The sequence below is a fragment of the Stenella coeruleoalba genome (assembly GCF_951394435.1).
Source record: "Stenella coeruleoalba genome assembly, chromosome: 16".
Classification (NCBI taxonomy): domain Eukaryota; kingdom Metazoa; phylum Chordata; class Mammalia; order Artiodactyla; family Delphinidae; genus Stenella; species Stenella coeruleoalba.
In genome coordinates, this window is record NC_137162.1 from 9,646,238 (window position 1) to 9,662,887 (window position 16,650).

The following is a 16,650-nucleotide window of genomic DNA, read 5'->3' on the forward strand; positions in this document are numbered from 1 at the left end:
ACTTGTTAAAAAGGCAAAACCCTGGGTGCCTCCTCAGACCTCCTGAATCAGACACTCTGGGCTGGAAGTGGGTTATTTTGAGGCATGCTAACGTTTGGACCCCATGGACGTGAGTCAGGTGAGTAGTTTTCCAGCTGTGTCCACGGGAGACCTCAAGGTCTAAAGAGACCCCTCAGCCTGGATTCCTGACTACAGGAAAAGCACCGAAGGTTCCCAGATGTAACCAGGGTGCCCCATTTTACTCTGTTTAACAAATGGTAGTAGAGCTGGAAGGTTCCAATTGAAAAACAATTCTGCTGCTTTATTAAAAAAATAGAAAATATTGAACAGATGGGAGTGGCCACGGGCAATCTAGTCATTTGTAGAATGTTCTGGAGGGTCTGGGCTCGGCTTTCTGTGCCATCTGGGGATGTCAAAAGCCAAAGGGAAGCTCAACCACTTACAGGGGGTTCAGGGGCTGTTTCCCGAAGAGGGAGCAAGTTTGATGTCGTCCAGTGGCTTTAACTGGACAGAAGGGGAGCGTCAAAATCCCTTTCATTTTATTTGAGAATTGCTGCAGGGACGGGGGTAGCTTCTCTCTTTGTTCTCGTTCAGAAAGAAGAGTTGAAAGGGAAGGATCAGTACCAAAGAATTAGTAGCGGCAGAAAGGAGGGAGAGAGTCCTGCTCTGCTTTCTCTCTGGTGGCTTAAAGAAAATGCTCCAGCCCCACTTTTCTTGTTTTAATAATTTTTAACATATTTTTATTTTAATTTAAATTAATTTTTTAATTTAAGGTACCAACCCTGCTTCTGCGGGGCAGCAAACCTCTAGAGGATGTTGCAGGCTGCCCTCTGCCCAGGTTTGTTCCTTCCCCATCTCTCCTCACCTCTCCCCCTGCCTCTCCTGTCCCTGCTCTGAACAGGAAGTGGAGGGGGGGATCCTTGGGTGATGCTATGATCTGAATGTTTGTGTCCCCCCAGATTCCTATGTGGAAGTCCCAGTGCCCAAGGCGATGGTATTAGGAGGTGGGGCGTTTAGCAGGTGATTAGATCATGAGGCTGGAGCCCTCATGATGGGACTACTGACTTTATAAAAGAGACGCTGCAGAGCTCCCCAGACCTTTCCATCACGTAAGAGCACAAGAAGAGGTGTGCAACCAGGAAGAGGGCCTTCACTCAACCACGCTGGCACCCTGATCATGGATGTCCAGCCTCCAGAGCTGTGAGCAATAATTTCTGCCGTGTATAAGCCACCCAGCCTGTGGTATTTTGTTATAGCAGCAGGAGCAGACTAAGACAGATGGGGTGGGGAGGCAGGGTCATTTCTGAGGTCTAAAAAGCCACCAGCACACACCCAGAATGCCCTTCTTAGTCACTCCCACAGAGCAGCAAGGTTAAGTACAGTTGATTCTCTTTATTCACAGTAACTATGTTCTATAAAGTCAGCCTGGACACTGAATTAGCAGACACTAAACCATTGCTCCTAGAGGAAATCTAGGGTTAGGTTCCTGCAAGCCACTGGTCCCAATAATTTTGTCAACCGATCAAAACATAGTCTTGCTTTATGTGAGTTTCTATTTAAAAACATCTTATTTAATATATAATTGACTCCTTAACACTGAATTTACAGTAGACAGCACTATAACTCACACCCAAACGAAGCTTATCTAACAAGTATTTTCTACATCAGGTACATCACAGCCTTCTTGCACTTTGAAACACTGGACAGCACTGTGCTTGGGGGCTATGTTAAACAGCAAAATCATCAACAAAATCACAAAAAGCACGGCACTAACTATACTGTGAAAGGACACTTTTCATAATACGAGAGCTGTGGCAAGAAGCCAGAGGTCGCCTTGCTCCACTTCAGCTGGGAGCACGCTCGTCAGGTGACTGAAATTTTTTGCTGCTCTGCGTGTGTTCACAAATGACCATGAAAGAGCCATGAGTATCAATCTTGGGGTTACAAATAAATCTCAGCGAGGAAGCAAACTCACAAACACGGAATCTGCAAATAACTCGGATCGACCGTATTTTGTAGACAGAGTTGGTAACCAAAGCCAGACCAATCTCTGCTCCTACCAGAACTACCTCCTTCCCACCAATTTCCAGTAAAAATAGGACAATACAACTCCGGACAAAGGTCCAATCACACTGGCAAGGCACCAAAATTGCTCAGTTGGCATTGAGATCTACTGAGTCTTTCCACTGGAAAATAAAGCCAGAGAGCTGGCCAAGCTCTCAGCACTGATGAACTCAGTACTCAGCCACCGGTCCCTTCCTGCATCCTGTGATCACTCTCGGTCATGGTCACAGGTGACACAACTTCTTTACTCATGTCTTTCTCGGACTTGAGAGGCCAGTGATGTAGGCGGGACCCCGTGGCGTGGGGGGAAGGGGGAACCCGGCTCCCTGCAGCCAGTGGAGAAGCTCAGAACCAGGTTCGGTAGCCAAGCTGGACCTGCTTCAAACCCCAGCTCTGCCACTCACTAGCCACGTGTCTCTGAGCCTCTGTCTGCTCACCTGTAACACAGCAGTCGTAACAGAACCCCCTACCTGCTGGGGCTGTTGTGAGGATTTACGGAGATACACTCCCCATGGTGCCTGGAGCACAGGAAGTGCCCTAGTGGGAGCTTAAAGAGCAGACATCACGGGACTACTGTGGGGCCTGGGGCAGGTCATTCAAAATACACAGTCTCGGGTTGAGGCGCTAACTTCAGAAGCGTCAGTAACACCCCCCGGTGGACATTAGTTCTCCTGAGTCACCCAGCCAAGTCCTCCTGTATCCTCTGCTCCCACGGCCCCTTGGCGTCCCTCGAGCACTGGATGAGGATGATCTCAGCCCCACTCCTTTCCCTAAGGGAGGCTGAGCCTCTCTGGCTGCAGCTGGAGGTCCCTTGGCCTTGCTACAACGGTGGGGGTCAGGGAAGGGCCATGGGGGAGGGGAGGAGGCCGAGCACAAGGACGGAAAGGGATGCCCGACTTCACCCTGGAAGCTTCTGCACGCTCCTTGTGTGCTGAGGGCCTTGTTGCCCAGCTAGGATGCCTCTTTTAAGAAGTTAAACTCATATGTAAGAACTATGGTTGACCCCCACCTGTAACAGAAACACTCGGAATTCGACGTCAACGTGCAGCTGCCTTAGAGCATCTGTTTCTGGCCTGGAGCTTCCTGCTGTGTCAGCCCTGCCCTCACACTTCTCCTCCACCAGGCAAACCTCCTCCCAGTTTATGAAGAGGCCTCTTGACGCTGTCCCAGCAGGACAGCGGGGACGGGGCAGGAATGGACTGCCTGTCCCCCAAGAGGGCCGACTTCGGGGGTGGTTAGTGCACACTGGCCCCCAAGCAGGCAGACAAGGAGACTCACCCCCGTCTTCCCTCTAACCCCGTTCAAGTGTACTGCCCTTCCCCAAGGACCAGCCCGGGCCAGGCTGGGTACTGTGATTCCAGAGGTCGCAGCAGATTCAGTTCCTCCCTGCGAGGGCATTCGAGACAGGTAATTCATAGGGATCTGTGAAGGGCAGTGACACAGGGGGAGAGGGGTGGCTGCAGGAGTTCAGAGGGAGGCTCCTGTCTCAGCCTGGGGAGAAGGGACCCAGTGTCTGTCCCGTTCACTATGGTTCCCCAGTGCCATGCACCATCTGGCAAAAAGCAGCTGTTTTACTAATACAAATACAATTAAAATGTGTGTGTGTGTATGTTATATGAATAGAGAGAGACACATATAGACATGTGTAGAGAAAGAGACTGTGTGTTATATAAATATAGAGAGACTCATACAGACGTGTAGAGAAAGAGACTGTGTGTGTGTGTGTTATATAACTATAGAGAGACAAATATAGACGTGTGTAGAGAAAGAGACTGTGTGTGTGTGTGTGTGTGTGTGTTATATAAATATAGACAGACTCATATAGACGTGTAGAGAAAGAGACTGTGTGTGTGTGTGTGTGTATGTTATATAAATAGAGACGCATATAGACATGTGTAGAGAGAGAGCTTGCGTGTGTGTGTGTGTTATATAAATACAGAGAGACTCATATAGACACGTGTAGAGAAAAAGACTGTGTGTGTGTGTATGTTATATAAATATAGAGACATTATAGATGTGTGTAGAGAGATTGTGTGTGTGTGTATGTACATATGTTATATAAATATAGAGAGAGACACATACAGACGTGTGTAGAGAAAGAGACTGTGTGTGTGTGTATGTTCTATAAATATACACATATACAGACGTGGGTAGAGAGACTGTGTATATGTGTGTGTGTATGTACACATTAAATAAATATAGAGACATATAGACGTGTGTAGAGAGAGATTGCGTGTGTGTGTATATATATGTTATATAAATATAGAGACATATATAGACATGTGTAGCGAGATTGTGTGTGTGTATATATATACGTTATATAAATATACAGAGAGACACATATAGATGTATGTAGAGAGAGAAATTGTGTGTGTGTATATATGTTATATAAATATAGAGAGACACATATAGACGTGTGTAGAGAGAGAGCTTGTGTGTGTGTGTGTGTTATATAAATATAGAGACATATATAGACGTGTGCAGAGAGAGAGCTTGTGTATGTGTGTGTGTGTGTACATATGTTATATAAATACAGAGAGAGACACATATAGACGTGTGTAGAGAGGGAGATTGTGTGTGTGTGTGTGTGTGTGTGTGTGTGTTATATAAATATAGAGACATATATAGACGTGTGCAGAGAGAGAGCTTGTGTGTGTGTGTGTGTGTGTGTGTGTACATATGTTATATAAATACAGAGAGAGACACATATAGACGTGTGTAGAGAGGGAGATTGTGTGTGTGTGTGTGTGTGTGTGTTATATAAATATAGAGACATATATAGACGTGTGCAGAGAGAGAGCTTGTGTGTGTGTGTGTGTGTGTGTGTGTGTACAGGCGTATGAGCCGAGTCCCGAGGCTGGCTGTGAGCAAGCCTGGTTTAAATAAACCACAGGTCAAATCCGCACCCTCTGAGTCCGGGGCGAAGCCTGATGTACACGCCGCACATGGAGAGCAGCGATGGGTGTGCGGGGTTCGGGGCACGCAGGGCAGGGGGAGGGTGCACGGGCAGAACATGAGGCAGGATAAAGCCCCTCCCCCGCCGCCCAGGCCGGTCTGCCGAGCAAGGCGCGGCACCTGGTCCCCTTCCCCGTGTGCTGATGCCTCTTCCCTTCCCCAAAGACAGAGAAAACAAGTGGCTGACCCAGCGCGTGTCCCGGGAAGCCAGAGGCGGCTAAGTCATTCCCTGGAAACGTATAAAGAGCACAATATCGCTCCTGGAGGGCTGCTATTTTAAATAGAGCAGAGGGGCGGGGGGTGTCTTTCTGGTGCCCCCTCAGGTAATTCCGGCGGCCCTAAGAAGAGGCCCAGCCCTGTGCAGGAGAGCGAGTACACCTGTGTGTGTGTTGGGTCTGGGGGGGAACTGCGGGACAGAAGATGGGACGGAGGACAGGAGGCAGCCTCAGGGGCCGGGCCCGGGCGTCCCGCCATCCGCCGTGGGCACCACCGCCACCATACCTCTGGGCTGTCAAATCCGGGGACACCCAGCCGCTGACATCACCGTGGGGGGAGAAGGCAGCTAAGAGAGGGTTTTCCAGGTCTTCAAGGGCAGCTGGTTCGATGACATCATCCACTACAGGTGACCTGAGGGAAGGAAAAAAACCAAGGCTCAGAAATGTTCCTGAATGTCTTAAATATGTTTCAACAGCACATTTTATCTGGGCCCTAAGCAGGGCCTCAGTTTCCCTTTTCATAGAGGAAGGGGCCAGTGTTGCTCCAGGTGTAGCCCACGGAGGGGGCTGGTCCAGGAGGGGCTGTTTACTGCTCCACGATGAGACAGCACAGACACCTGGGGTTAGGGTTTAGAAACCTTTAGAGCAACACGATAGAGCCATTTTGTCTGTTGACGCTAATAATGTAAGTCACGGCTTGTGTTTTGTAGGTCTTGATGGGTGGTTGTCAAGCAGGGGTGATTTTTGCCCCCTGGGGACATGTGGCAATATCTAAAGACATTTTTGGTTGTCACAGCTGGAGGGGGCGGGTGCTACTGGCATCTAGTAGGTAGAGGCCAGGGATGGTGCTAAACGTCCTACAGTGCACAGGACAGACTCACAACAAAGAATTATCTGGCCCCAAATGTCAGTAGTGCCAAGGTCGAGAAACCCTGGCCTTGAGTTTTGTTTCATTCTCTAGTAATTCACTTAATTACATTTTCAAGTTTTGATCTACAGTGAGATAGAAATTAAAAACTACACTGGTCCTTCATCCACTGGGAAAGTCAGCATTTGACAACCTCCAAGAGCAGGCTGGATTTGAAAGTTTGGAGGGACACAGGTCACCAGACACTGTCTCTGGTCACACACATCTGCTTACTTTGCTGGGAAACCCCTTTCATGATCAGTTATGTCTCAGTTTATCGGGGAGAGTCAAGAGTTCTTCCTTCTGATGAACTCAGCTCTGGGGCAGTCAGTACTGAGACAATTATCTTCATTCCTTGAGCAGATATTGATTGAACAACAACTCTATGTGGTGAGCAGGAAAGAGGTGGTCCCTGCCCTCATGGAGCTTACAGTCTCAGGAAACAGTCAAACATTTTTTAAAAAATGCTTATTTATCCAGTAATAACTGTTGTAACTGCTAAGAAGGAAAGGTACAGATGGCTAAGAAAGCATAAACTAGGAGGTCCCAGTGGGAGTGGGGGTCAGGAAAAATGTCTTCGTACAATTGTAAGCTGAGGCCAGTCACCAGCTCAGTGATAGCGAATATGTGCTGACACTTGCTGTGTGCCAGGATCTCAGCACTTACAGATATCACCATATGGTGATCCTCACAACAGCCCTGCGAGGTCGGTGCTATCATTATTCCCATTTTACAGATGAGGAAACTAAGGCACAGAGAAGTTGAGGAATTTGTCCAAGGTTGCACAGCCGGTAAGAGGATACAAACCCAAGCCAGACCCCAGAAGCCATGTTCTTAACCACCCCACTAGGCTATGTCCCAAAGGTTGAAGAGTAAGGGAAGGAAGAGTGCCCCCAGCACAGGGAACCACACATCTGAAAGCCCCAGATCAGGAAGGAGACTGGCATTCTGGAGGAATGCAGAAAGGCCACTGCAGCTGGAACGCAGATCAAAACAACCAGGAAGGGGACAGGTGGACAGGAACCAGATCACAAGGCCAGGTCGAGGGACTGGGACTTGATCCTAAGCTGAAGAATCAGCCCAAAGCCTCTATCAAATACTCAGCCACAAAGTACTGCCCTGGGCATCGAGACAAAAGACAGGCAGGGAGGCCCAGGGCGAACTTCCCCAAACTGTGTTCTAAACATGACCGGACTAGCACACGGTCGTGCCCACACCTTTCTATTTATTCCCATGGGTCTTGTGACGCTTCCTTTTTCCTCCATGGTTCCCACCCACTAACCCAAATCCCCCAGAACGTGACCCTGGAGCCCTGCAATGACCACACCCAAGGAGCCAGAGAGAAATGGGCACAGCGTGAAGTGAAGCAAGGGGCGAGCCTGGAGGAGGGGGCCGGCAGGGACTCTGGGTGTCTCTGCTGGATCACGATTTGGAGAATCCTAAACCACAGGCAATATCGACTTTCTAAAGTCATAAAGCCTGAGCGGAAAAATGTGGCCCAGGAGTTCTGGCAACACAGATCGAAAGCCGTAAAAGACTTTGTTTTCTTTGACACAGCCATTCTACTTCCAAGAATTTATTCTAAGGAGATGATTAAGGGTGTGAGCAAAGATGCTGACCACAGCTGTGACCACAATAGCAAAAAAAAAATGGAAACAACCAAAATGTCCCACACTAGGGGACAGTTAATCAAGTTAAAGCATGTCCACAGAATGGACTCATCTGCAACCATTTTAAAAAAGAAGGTAAAAAACATAAATAATTAAAAAATAAATTAAAAAGTAAAAAAAAGAAAGTAGCTCTCCATGTATCCAGAGGTAAAGGATCCATTATTAACTGAAACTAGGTTAAAACACTATCGGCAACATGATCCAGACCTTATGTGCATGTGTGTATCGATATATACGTATGTGTGTGTATATGTGTACACATGCATGTATGTGTAAACACCCACATAGGAAGCGAGCAACAGAGTGAATGAACGCCAAGGTATTAATGGTAATTCTTTCAGTAGTAAAGTTATGAGTGTTTTTTTCTTCTTCGTTGAATTTATCTCTATTTTCTAGTTCTATTCTGAACACATACTGCTTTTATAAGCAAAAGAAATAAGAAAGCATTTTTAAGGAAAATTCTGAGTGCCAGGGAGCAACTTCAATTCATAGTTCAGGGAAAGTTTCAAGAGACGGGACACGCAGAGCAACGCCGACTTTCCCCCACTTTTACACTCACACGTTCCCCCAGGGAGGACCCAGGCTTGTCCGCCCCATCTCAGGACAGAAACCCAGCCATGTCTCACTCAACAGGCACCCGTGGGGAAAATAAGGTCCTGGTGGAGAATTTTTTAGATAACCAGTATCTGCTCGCATATTCTACAGGATGGCATTTTCATTTTAATTCTTTGGGATGGAATTAATTTTCAAAGCATATTAGACACTTCCTTGATTTTTTTTGAACAGAGAATCCTGAACATAACTAAACACTTTGTCAATGACACATGATCAGCATCTTGAGCGACTATGATATAAGTGAGGAGGTATGCTACGGCACTAAAACAACAATTGTACACGAAGTCAAGAGGGCTGGATTCTAGACCAGCCCCACCTTGGGATCTCAGCCAGGTGACTCCTCTGAGCTGAACTTTTCCGTCTTTAAAAGGGAAGGCCCTGGACGGCACAATCTCAAGGACTCTGCAAACTCAGTCTGGTCCCTCCCTCGCAGGCTGTGAGCCAGTACGTCTGCTTCTAACTCACCTGACTCTTTTTTACTTTATGCCTTCCAGTTCTCTGCTTCTAATGTACTACAGACTACGGGTGTTAGAATAGTGTGTAAATCAAGAGTTAATAGGCTGGATAAGCCTCCCATATTATGTCATATGGGAGGTTTATAAACCTCCCATATGACATAATTTTAATAATTTTTACATATACATATATGTGTGTATACACATATATTAAATTGAACTATGTGAAATCGTTAAAAGAAAAAAACTGTCACATTCACACTGTACCATCAGCCTCAAGATCTTTCTGTCTTACTTCGCAGGGGTCTGGTCGTGCTCCAGATGGTTAAGGATAGGGGACAGCCGACTTCTGGGGACACAGGGGAATTCTTCTCAGACCAGCTGTAAGAGGCTATAAATGGCTTCCAAATTCTGTGGTGCTGGGACTAGGGTGACTGAAATATTTTTCAGAGAGGAAAAAAAAAAATCTGTCAGAGATTTTAACCACCAGCTGCTTCCACCAGCTGCTGGGGCCAACCCACTATAAATTTAGTCAGGCCAGCAAAGGGTTGATTTTCCACTGGAATGTCAGGGAGGGAAGCTTGTATCAACAAGTGCTTCTCCAAAGGCCGTGAGTCACCTTCCTTCAGAGGCCGAGGCAGAGAGGGCTCTGCTTCAAAGAGGAAGATATTCACATTCTAGTCTAAAAAGCCAACACCTTCAGTTCTACACATAAGACCTGTGCACAGCAAGAGCTCTGTGGCCAGCACCAAGATAAATTAAATCAGGATCAAATTAATAATAACAATAACAGTAATAGTAATGGGGTGGGAGGAAACTTTGGGAGGTGATGGATATGTTTATGGCCTTGATGGTGGTGCTGGTTTCACAGGTGTATACTTATCCCCAAACTCATCGAATTGTATACATTAAATATGTACAGCTTTTTATATGTCAATCACACCTCAATAAAGTAGTTTTAAAAAGATGGGGATCCCACGCTTCAGGGTGGACAGGCTGCTGGAGAGCAAGGCAAGTTGAAAGTCTAACTCAAGGAAAACTGTGAAGGGCGGTAATAGCGAAACAAGCTGCCGCAGAAAAATGGGCTCCTTTCAGGCCGGGGTGATCTGGGAAGGGCCTGTGAGGGGATGAAGCAAGTCAAGTGCTTCAACAGACAGACATGTGCAAAGGGCTTTCTCGGTGAAAAATGCTTCTCCCTCCCTCTCTCCCTGATGGTTTGGGTGGAAAGCCACTAGGCTTCGCTTCCCTTCCCTTGGACAGGGCAAGGAAGGAAGGGGTACCGGAGAAGGGACAGGGGCCACACTGGCACAGAGGAGGAGACTGGTGTCTTAAGGAAACTGTTACCCACCAGGAGATTAGCAGAAAAATAAACTCATCAGGGATAAAGGGAGCAGGTTCTCACAGTCAGGGAAGACTTGCATAGAATATACAAAGGTGATGAGGCTTGAAAGAACTCTTAGGGCTGGGCTGCAATCAGACATATCAGACAAGCACTAGCTATAGATAGAGAGGGGGGTGTGTGTGTACTATGACATGTACTTTCAGCTATGTCTGCTGAAAGGGGTCACGTCAAAAGGACATCAGAACCACTTAAAGAGGCTGCCACTGGTCACATCTGGGACTATTTGGACATCAAAAAAAAAAATACAGATAGTAATAGATTAAAATCCATTGAGTAAAGTAATAATCCACGAGTCCATAAAGATATAAAAACACCATCAAATACATAAATGCGGGGGAGGGAAAGTTCCTCTTTACAGTACAATGTCAACTGGTAAATGTAGAAGAAGCGATGAAAACTGAAAATCTGCCATTTAAAAACCATCAGAGTGGTGGTGAATTCCGGCAGGAGCCGTCGAAGGACACTAAGGGAGGTGGATGGAGGTTTAAAGAAGTGAAGGGCAGTGGTGTGGTCTTGGAGTACCTTCCCACCAGATACTGATAGATTACAAAGGGGGAAATGGTGACTTAAAGGTGGAGAAACCCGGTGGGCACCGACGTGGCCAGGTGCTGACCGGGATTGCGTCCCTGGCGGTGGGTGGTCCTCACCCTATGTCACTTCTATGGGATCCCTGCCCCAAACGACAGCCAGAGTCTGGTCATGAGGTGACACGGGTTGAGGGATCTTCCCAGAATGAAAGAGCTGTACTCTGAAAGGTCATGAAAGACAGCAAGAGACGGAGGAGTTCTTCCAGACTGAAGGAGAGTCTGCGGGCATACTCAGAGTGTGACACGTGCCTTTGGGCTGGACCCTGGATCTGTAGGAAAAGGGACGGTGTGGATGGATTCGAATGGGTTCTGAAGACTGGCTGATGCCGCGACATATCCTATCGATTTCCCAACTGGATGGCTGTATCGCGTTGTGCTGGAGAGGGACCTTGCTTGGGGGAAATGATCACTGGAGTGTTTGTCTGGATGGGGACACCTTCGTGTTTGCAACTTGCTCTCAAATGATTCAGAAAAAGAGCGATGATAATGGATATATATCTGTATCTCCATCCATATGTACACATATAAAGAGGGGATGACAGCACTTGAGGTAAAATGGCGATAATTCAGGAACTTGGGCAAAGGGAGTAGGGAAGTCTTTGTACGACTCTCGCAACTTTTCTGTAAGTTGGAAATTATTTCAGGAAGAAAAGAACAAAACCATTCCTGAGTGAAGGCATGCAGGCAGCCTCTCCCCAGCACCCGCAGAGTTCGGTCTGGGTTCTGGAGGACAGAGTGTGGTCCAGACGGCAGCAGCATTGAATAGGGGCCTGTGGGCCATTCACCGGGGCAGCCGGTGGCCTGTGGGCCATTCACTCGGGCCTAAGCCAGCTAGCAGAAGGCCTCAAACGTCAGGCCAAGAACTGGCTGTTTTCCAAGGCATGGGGAGCATCAGAGATTTAAGAGCAGGGAAGCAGCAGAATATCTGGGAGACAGCCCTTATGCGGAGTAGAGAATGACGACAGGGGAGAGGAAATGCAGACGAGGGAGCCGGAGCCGGAGCCGTGGAGCAGGGTCAGGTGATGCGGGACGGAATCCCAGCAGCTGGAGCCAGGGCCAGTCATGCATCGAGCTTCACGATGTCCCCCCAACACATCGTGAAGATGGAGGAAAGCGAAACGGGGAACAATCAAAGATGATTTGGATTTTAAGCATCTGATTGGTTGGAAAGTCGCGTTAATGACTGCATGTTTCACGTATAGTACCTTAGACCCTCTGTACTATTACTTACTTTATACTTAACTTTGAATGAAGTCAGTTGTTCAAATTAAATAAAGGTACATCATTCTAGGGAATAACCCCGGTGAGTCTGCGGTTTTGATGCGCTGCTTGCACTTTTTTCTAACAGAATGAGTAATAGATAACTCACCACCACCAGGCAGCCCCCAGGCTCGGGCCAGGCCGCCCGGGAGCTGGGCACTTTGGAAAATGCTGGTGAAGCTCTCACCAACACAGCTGAAAGACAGCCCAGCGCTGCTCACGCTGGCTCAGTCCTCTTTTTTTTTTTTTTTTAAGAAAAGCAAAACCTGTCATAAATGACCAAAACAGCATACTCTGAGATCTCCATCTTGGGAGCTGTTGGCCGGTTAGGAGCTGGGCACGACCCAGCTGGCAAAGGTTAGAAGCCAGGGCCAAGGCACGGGAGCACGTGGGGCACATACGCGCATCCCTTCCAGGTGCCCCCTCAGCGTTCCGAGACAGAACCTGCATCCCCACTGTGCTCTTCCCAGAGAGGCAGGATGGAGCCGGTGACAGGAGGCCAGGGTCTCAACACCACTCCCGCAATAAAGAGCTGTGCAACCTTGTGGAAGATTTCCTCAGAGCCCAGCTTCCCCATCTGTCAGACAGGGCAAGGGCCACCCTGTCTGGAAAGGGCGTGGGGAGGGTTCGCTGAGACCAGTCATGTCGACTGGCAAAGGGCCCGGCACACGGAAGTGCTTCACAAGTGATGGCGTCAGTAACACAAAACACAACAGGGTGTGGTGTTTTCCCCAACGGAACACACTGAACGTGCTTCTTCAAAGTACCCGTGCCCCTCCTCCTGCCGCCCCTGCCCAGGTGTGCTCCCTCAGGTGTGCACGCCGTCTGGGGTCATAGAACAAGGATGAGCACAGGTGGCAACAGCAACGGGAACCAAGGTTTAGGAGGACCTACTGTGTGCCGGGCACCGTGCAGGGCCTTTGTCACTGTGAGCAATGTGACAGCCCGTTTCAGGAAGAGCAAATGGAGCCCCTGGATGGAGAAAGTCACTACCCACGGCCACGCTGAACTCAGCTCCATCCGGCTACTCCGACCGCAAACCTCACGCCAACAGGACCCTGGTCTCAAGCGGCGTCTCTCTCAAGCATGCAGAATGAAGAGAGTGACATGCAAAGCAGCCCAGCGGGGTCCGCCTCCCCACGGAAAGCATGTGAGCAGTCCACGGGGGCGCTGGCACGGCTCTAACCCGGGGTAGCGGGCAAGACCCTTCCCCACCCAGGCTGCAGGCACGTCCTCCATAAAATGAGGGTTTGGACTGTTGGGTCTCCAGGGTCCCTTCCAGGCCACTGATTTTCTGATCTGAAAACCCCGAGGCTCTAGAGGCGCAGCCCCCTGGGATGGCTGGAAAAGGACATCTTGGAGGAGGCTCTGGGCCGTGTCCACTGTGGCCCAGCCCCAGCTGGCCTGGCACCTTGTCCAGGGGCCAGGTTCCTAGTTAGTACTTACAGATGGGAGGCGGGGGTGACCAGCTCCCTGGGAGACCTGGTGACGGGGAGGGGGCGCAGAGGGGGAACCCCCCTCTCATACACAACTTACGCACTCCTTAAAATCGGACTGCTGCCCCCGTACCTCTCAGGGTTAACGAACTCAAGGACTGGGGTTTATGCAAAGCTCAAAGGGGAGGAAGTTATTCTAGGAGGACAAGGCAGGGAGACAGTAGTCACTGTTCTTTTCAAAACACAAAGAAATAAACCCATCCAGGTGCTGGGAGAAGCTACATGGTCAGGTAAGTGACGACGTAGTTGCTCCCCTGATCAGAGAGCACAAAGCCAAGGGGTATGCCTGATGAACAGGCCAGCACCTTGGGGTCAAGACCTCGGCCAAGGCTGCCTACTTCTCCCGAGAGCCCGTGCATGTAACCAACAGGTGCCTTGACTTCACCAGAACCCTGGGCACAGAAATCCAACTGAGTCATCCACTGGGTGCGTGAGCAGGGCAGTGAGTATAGTACAGAGAGCACAGCTCTGGAGACGGGCAGATGTGAGCTTGAAACCAGCTTTGCCATTTCCTAGCTTTTTGTAGTCCTAGGCAAGTTCATTAACCTCTTTGAGCCTCAGTTTCTGAACCTATAAAATGGGGACAAATTGAATAACTTGGAAAGATTATTAAAAGAAATAAGAGCAAAACATAGATGTCAAGCACAGCGTCAATCTCACAATGGGTCCTCAACAAACAGTAGGTGTCCGATAAATATTAGTTGAACGTATGGATGCAAGGAAAGTAGCAAGGGCAGAAAGATGTTAACTGCTGCTGCCACCAGAGCTGTCTAGCTGCCACTTAATTCAGGCCAGAGCCAGCTTCTCTAACTTTTCTGAACTGAGAGCAGGCAACTCAGTTCATAATCAAGTTGAGGCCTGAACAAATGCCTTAAGTACAGACAAGGCAAAATTTTAGTGTTCTTTTTTTAAAAAAACCTCTTGGAGTTCTCCATCTCTTATAACAGTCACAGATTTTCCCTGATTCCAAAACTACACAAGTAGCAAAATTACCTCCGTAAGCTCTCTCTACACACGGAATGCAACGAGAGGTCTAGACATCATGCATGGAGCAAAGCCTTGTACCCGCCGTTTCCAGAGAGAAGCCAAAGCAGACAGTCACTGACCCAAGAAGGAACCGCTGGACAGGTGTCCTACTCAGCACGACACTAGGCACGAGGATGCCGGGGAAATGAGGCAGGGTCTTGTCGGCACTGGAAGAGAGAGACCCTAGCACATGGCTGAGCACAAGACAACCTGGGAGCTGGAAGCAGGGAGCTGTGGAACACAGGTTCCTGGGCCAGGTAACTCACAAGGTGAGCGAGCCTCGGTCAAGGTTTGCAAGGAAACACGGACCTTCTACTGTTTCCTGTGAAGCAGGCGCTGGAGAGCAGGCAGCCAGGGGAAGCCTGAGGGCTGGAGGGAGGGGCATCCTGACCATAAAAGAAGGAGGGAAAAGATGCTCCTCACGTCGACATGACCCATCTTCTTATCGCCTCTTTGGAATGGGCCCGCACTGGGGAAACGTCATGATAGGAAACCAACCCTGCGCCCTCAGGAGCTTAAACCAGAGGATGCTGGCCAGGAACCGTAAGCTCTCGATGACACAGACACCCACCCGGAGAGCTCTGGACCTCAGAGGACCCACTGGACGCAACCAGGCAGCGAGAGGAATTAGGACTCTAAACAGCCCGTCCTGCATAGGAGCCAGTGACTGCTTTCTCTTTCCAGTTTTTCACCAGATTTGCTCTCTGTAAGAGGAACTGACGTGCATTTCCTATTCTTTCATTTTTACTTGTTTTCTGGGGAAAGTATAAATAAGCAATTAAAAGGGAGGGTGACAAAGCAAGGGAAGATGGATAGAAAGGAAACCTAGATAACCAGCTTCCAAATAAAAGAGCTCTGCATCGACTAGCACACCTCCCTGTTTCCAATTAAAAATAATAACAACAAAAATAAGCTACAGGAGGTGTTAGGAAATCTACCTCCTCTAATTAAATCCTTTTTAATCGTAACAGTGAAAAATATTAGCATGACTTTCCATTTGCACCGCACTTCACAGTTTGCCAAGTATTTTCATGCACATGATTTCACTTGCCCCTACAGCTCTGTGAGCCAGGCGGGCACCGTGACTACCCCCACTGTTAATGAGATGGAAATCATGATTCACAGACACGGTTAGTGACTTGTTCAAGGTCACAGAGCTGGTTAAGAGTGGGGCAGGGATTCTAATACAAAATCTCTGTCTCTGAATTTGGAGCGCTCTCTAGACCGCCTTTCTCCAAGCCACGGAAAAACAGTCTTGGGAACTTTGCTTTCTTTTAAGTGGTAGCCTGAATACATTTGCTAAATGACAGACTGAAACCATACACCAGAATGGACCAGACAGGAAAGGGAGGGGGACGCAGCTGATACCCAATGTATCTGAAATGAAAGCCCCGTCACAGGTCATGGCTCTGTGGTCCCCCGAGAATTTTGCCTGCCCTCTACTCTATTTTTAGAGGCAATTCCCTACAAACTTGTTTCCCCAGCTCTTCTTTTTCATGGCTTCCTTTCTCTGGCATGATTTCATAATCCTTGGCCTGTTTTGTCATCACGGTGAGTGGCTGTGGAAATGGTTATTGAGGTTGTGAACAAAGGACTGTGACCTCAGCGGGGGCAAGGGAGACAAAGCCCAGCCTCCAGGACAGATTTCGCGCGCCGTGGCCACAGGTCACAGCGGGAGAGACCAGGGCACCCAGTCCTCCTCCTTAGACTTGCTTCTCCCACCAGGACTAGTCAGGGACACCACCACCAGCTTCCTAGACCTTCTCCTGGTTATGCAAAAGGTGTCAGGGCTTGCTCGACTCAAACCATAGTTAATTCAAGAACCATCTGCTTTTGGCTGTGGAACTGAGTACCAGGAGAACACACACACACACACACACACACACACACACACACACGGCTCTTGACCTCACCCTCAGTCTCTCCCAGCCTCATTCAAACCTGAAGCCTGGGGTGTAGTGAGCCCATAGATCCCCATCTCTCATCTTCCCAATTAGA

The 16,650-nt window shown here is 48.7% G+C and overlaps 1 protein-coding gene across 3 annotated transcripts in view; it reads right to left on the bottom strand.

Annotated features, from left to right (window-relative positions):
• TACC2 (transforming acidic coiled-coil containing protein 2) overlaps positions 1-16,650 on the bottom strand; it is a 169,341-nt gene that overhangs the window by 97,927 nt on the left and 54,764 nt on the right. For all 3 annotated transcript variants that reach the window (XM_079899174.1, XM_079899175.1, XM_079899173.1), the window contains exon 4: positions 5,521-5,646. In XM_079899174.1, coding sequence (XP_079755300.1) covers positions 5,521-5,646 — 126 coding nt within the window. The remainder of the gene's footprint in view (positions 1-5,520; positions 5,647-16,650) is intronic.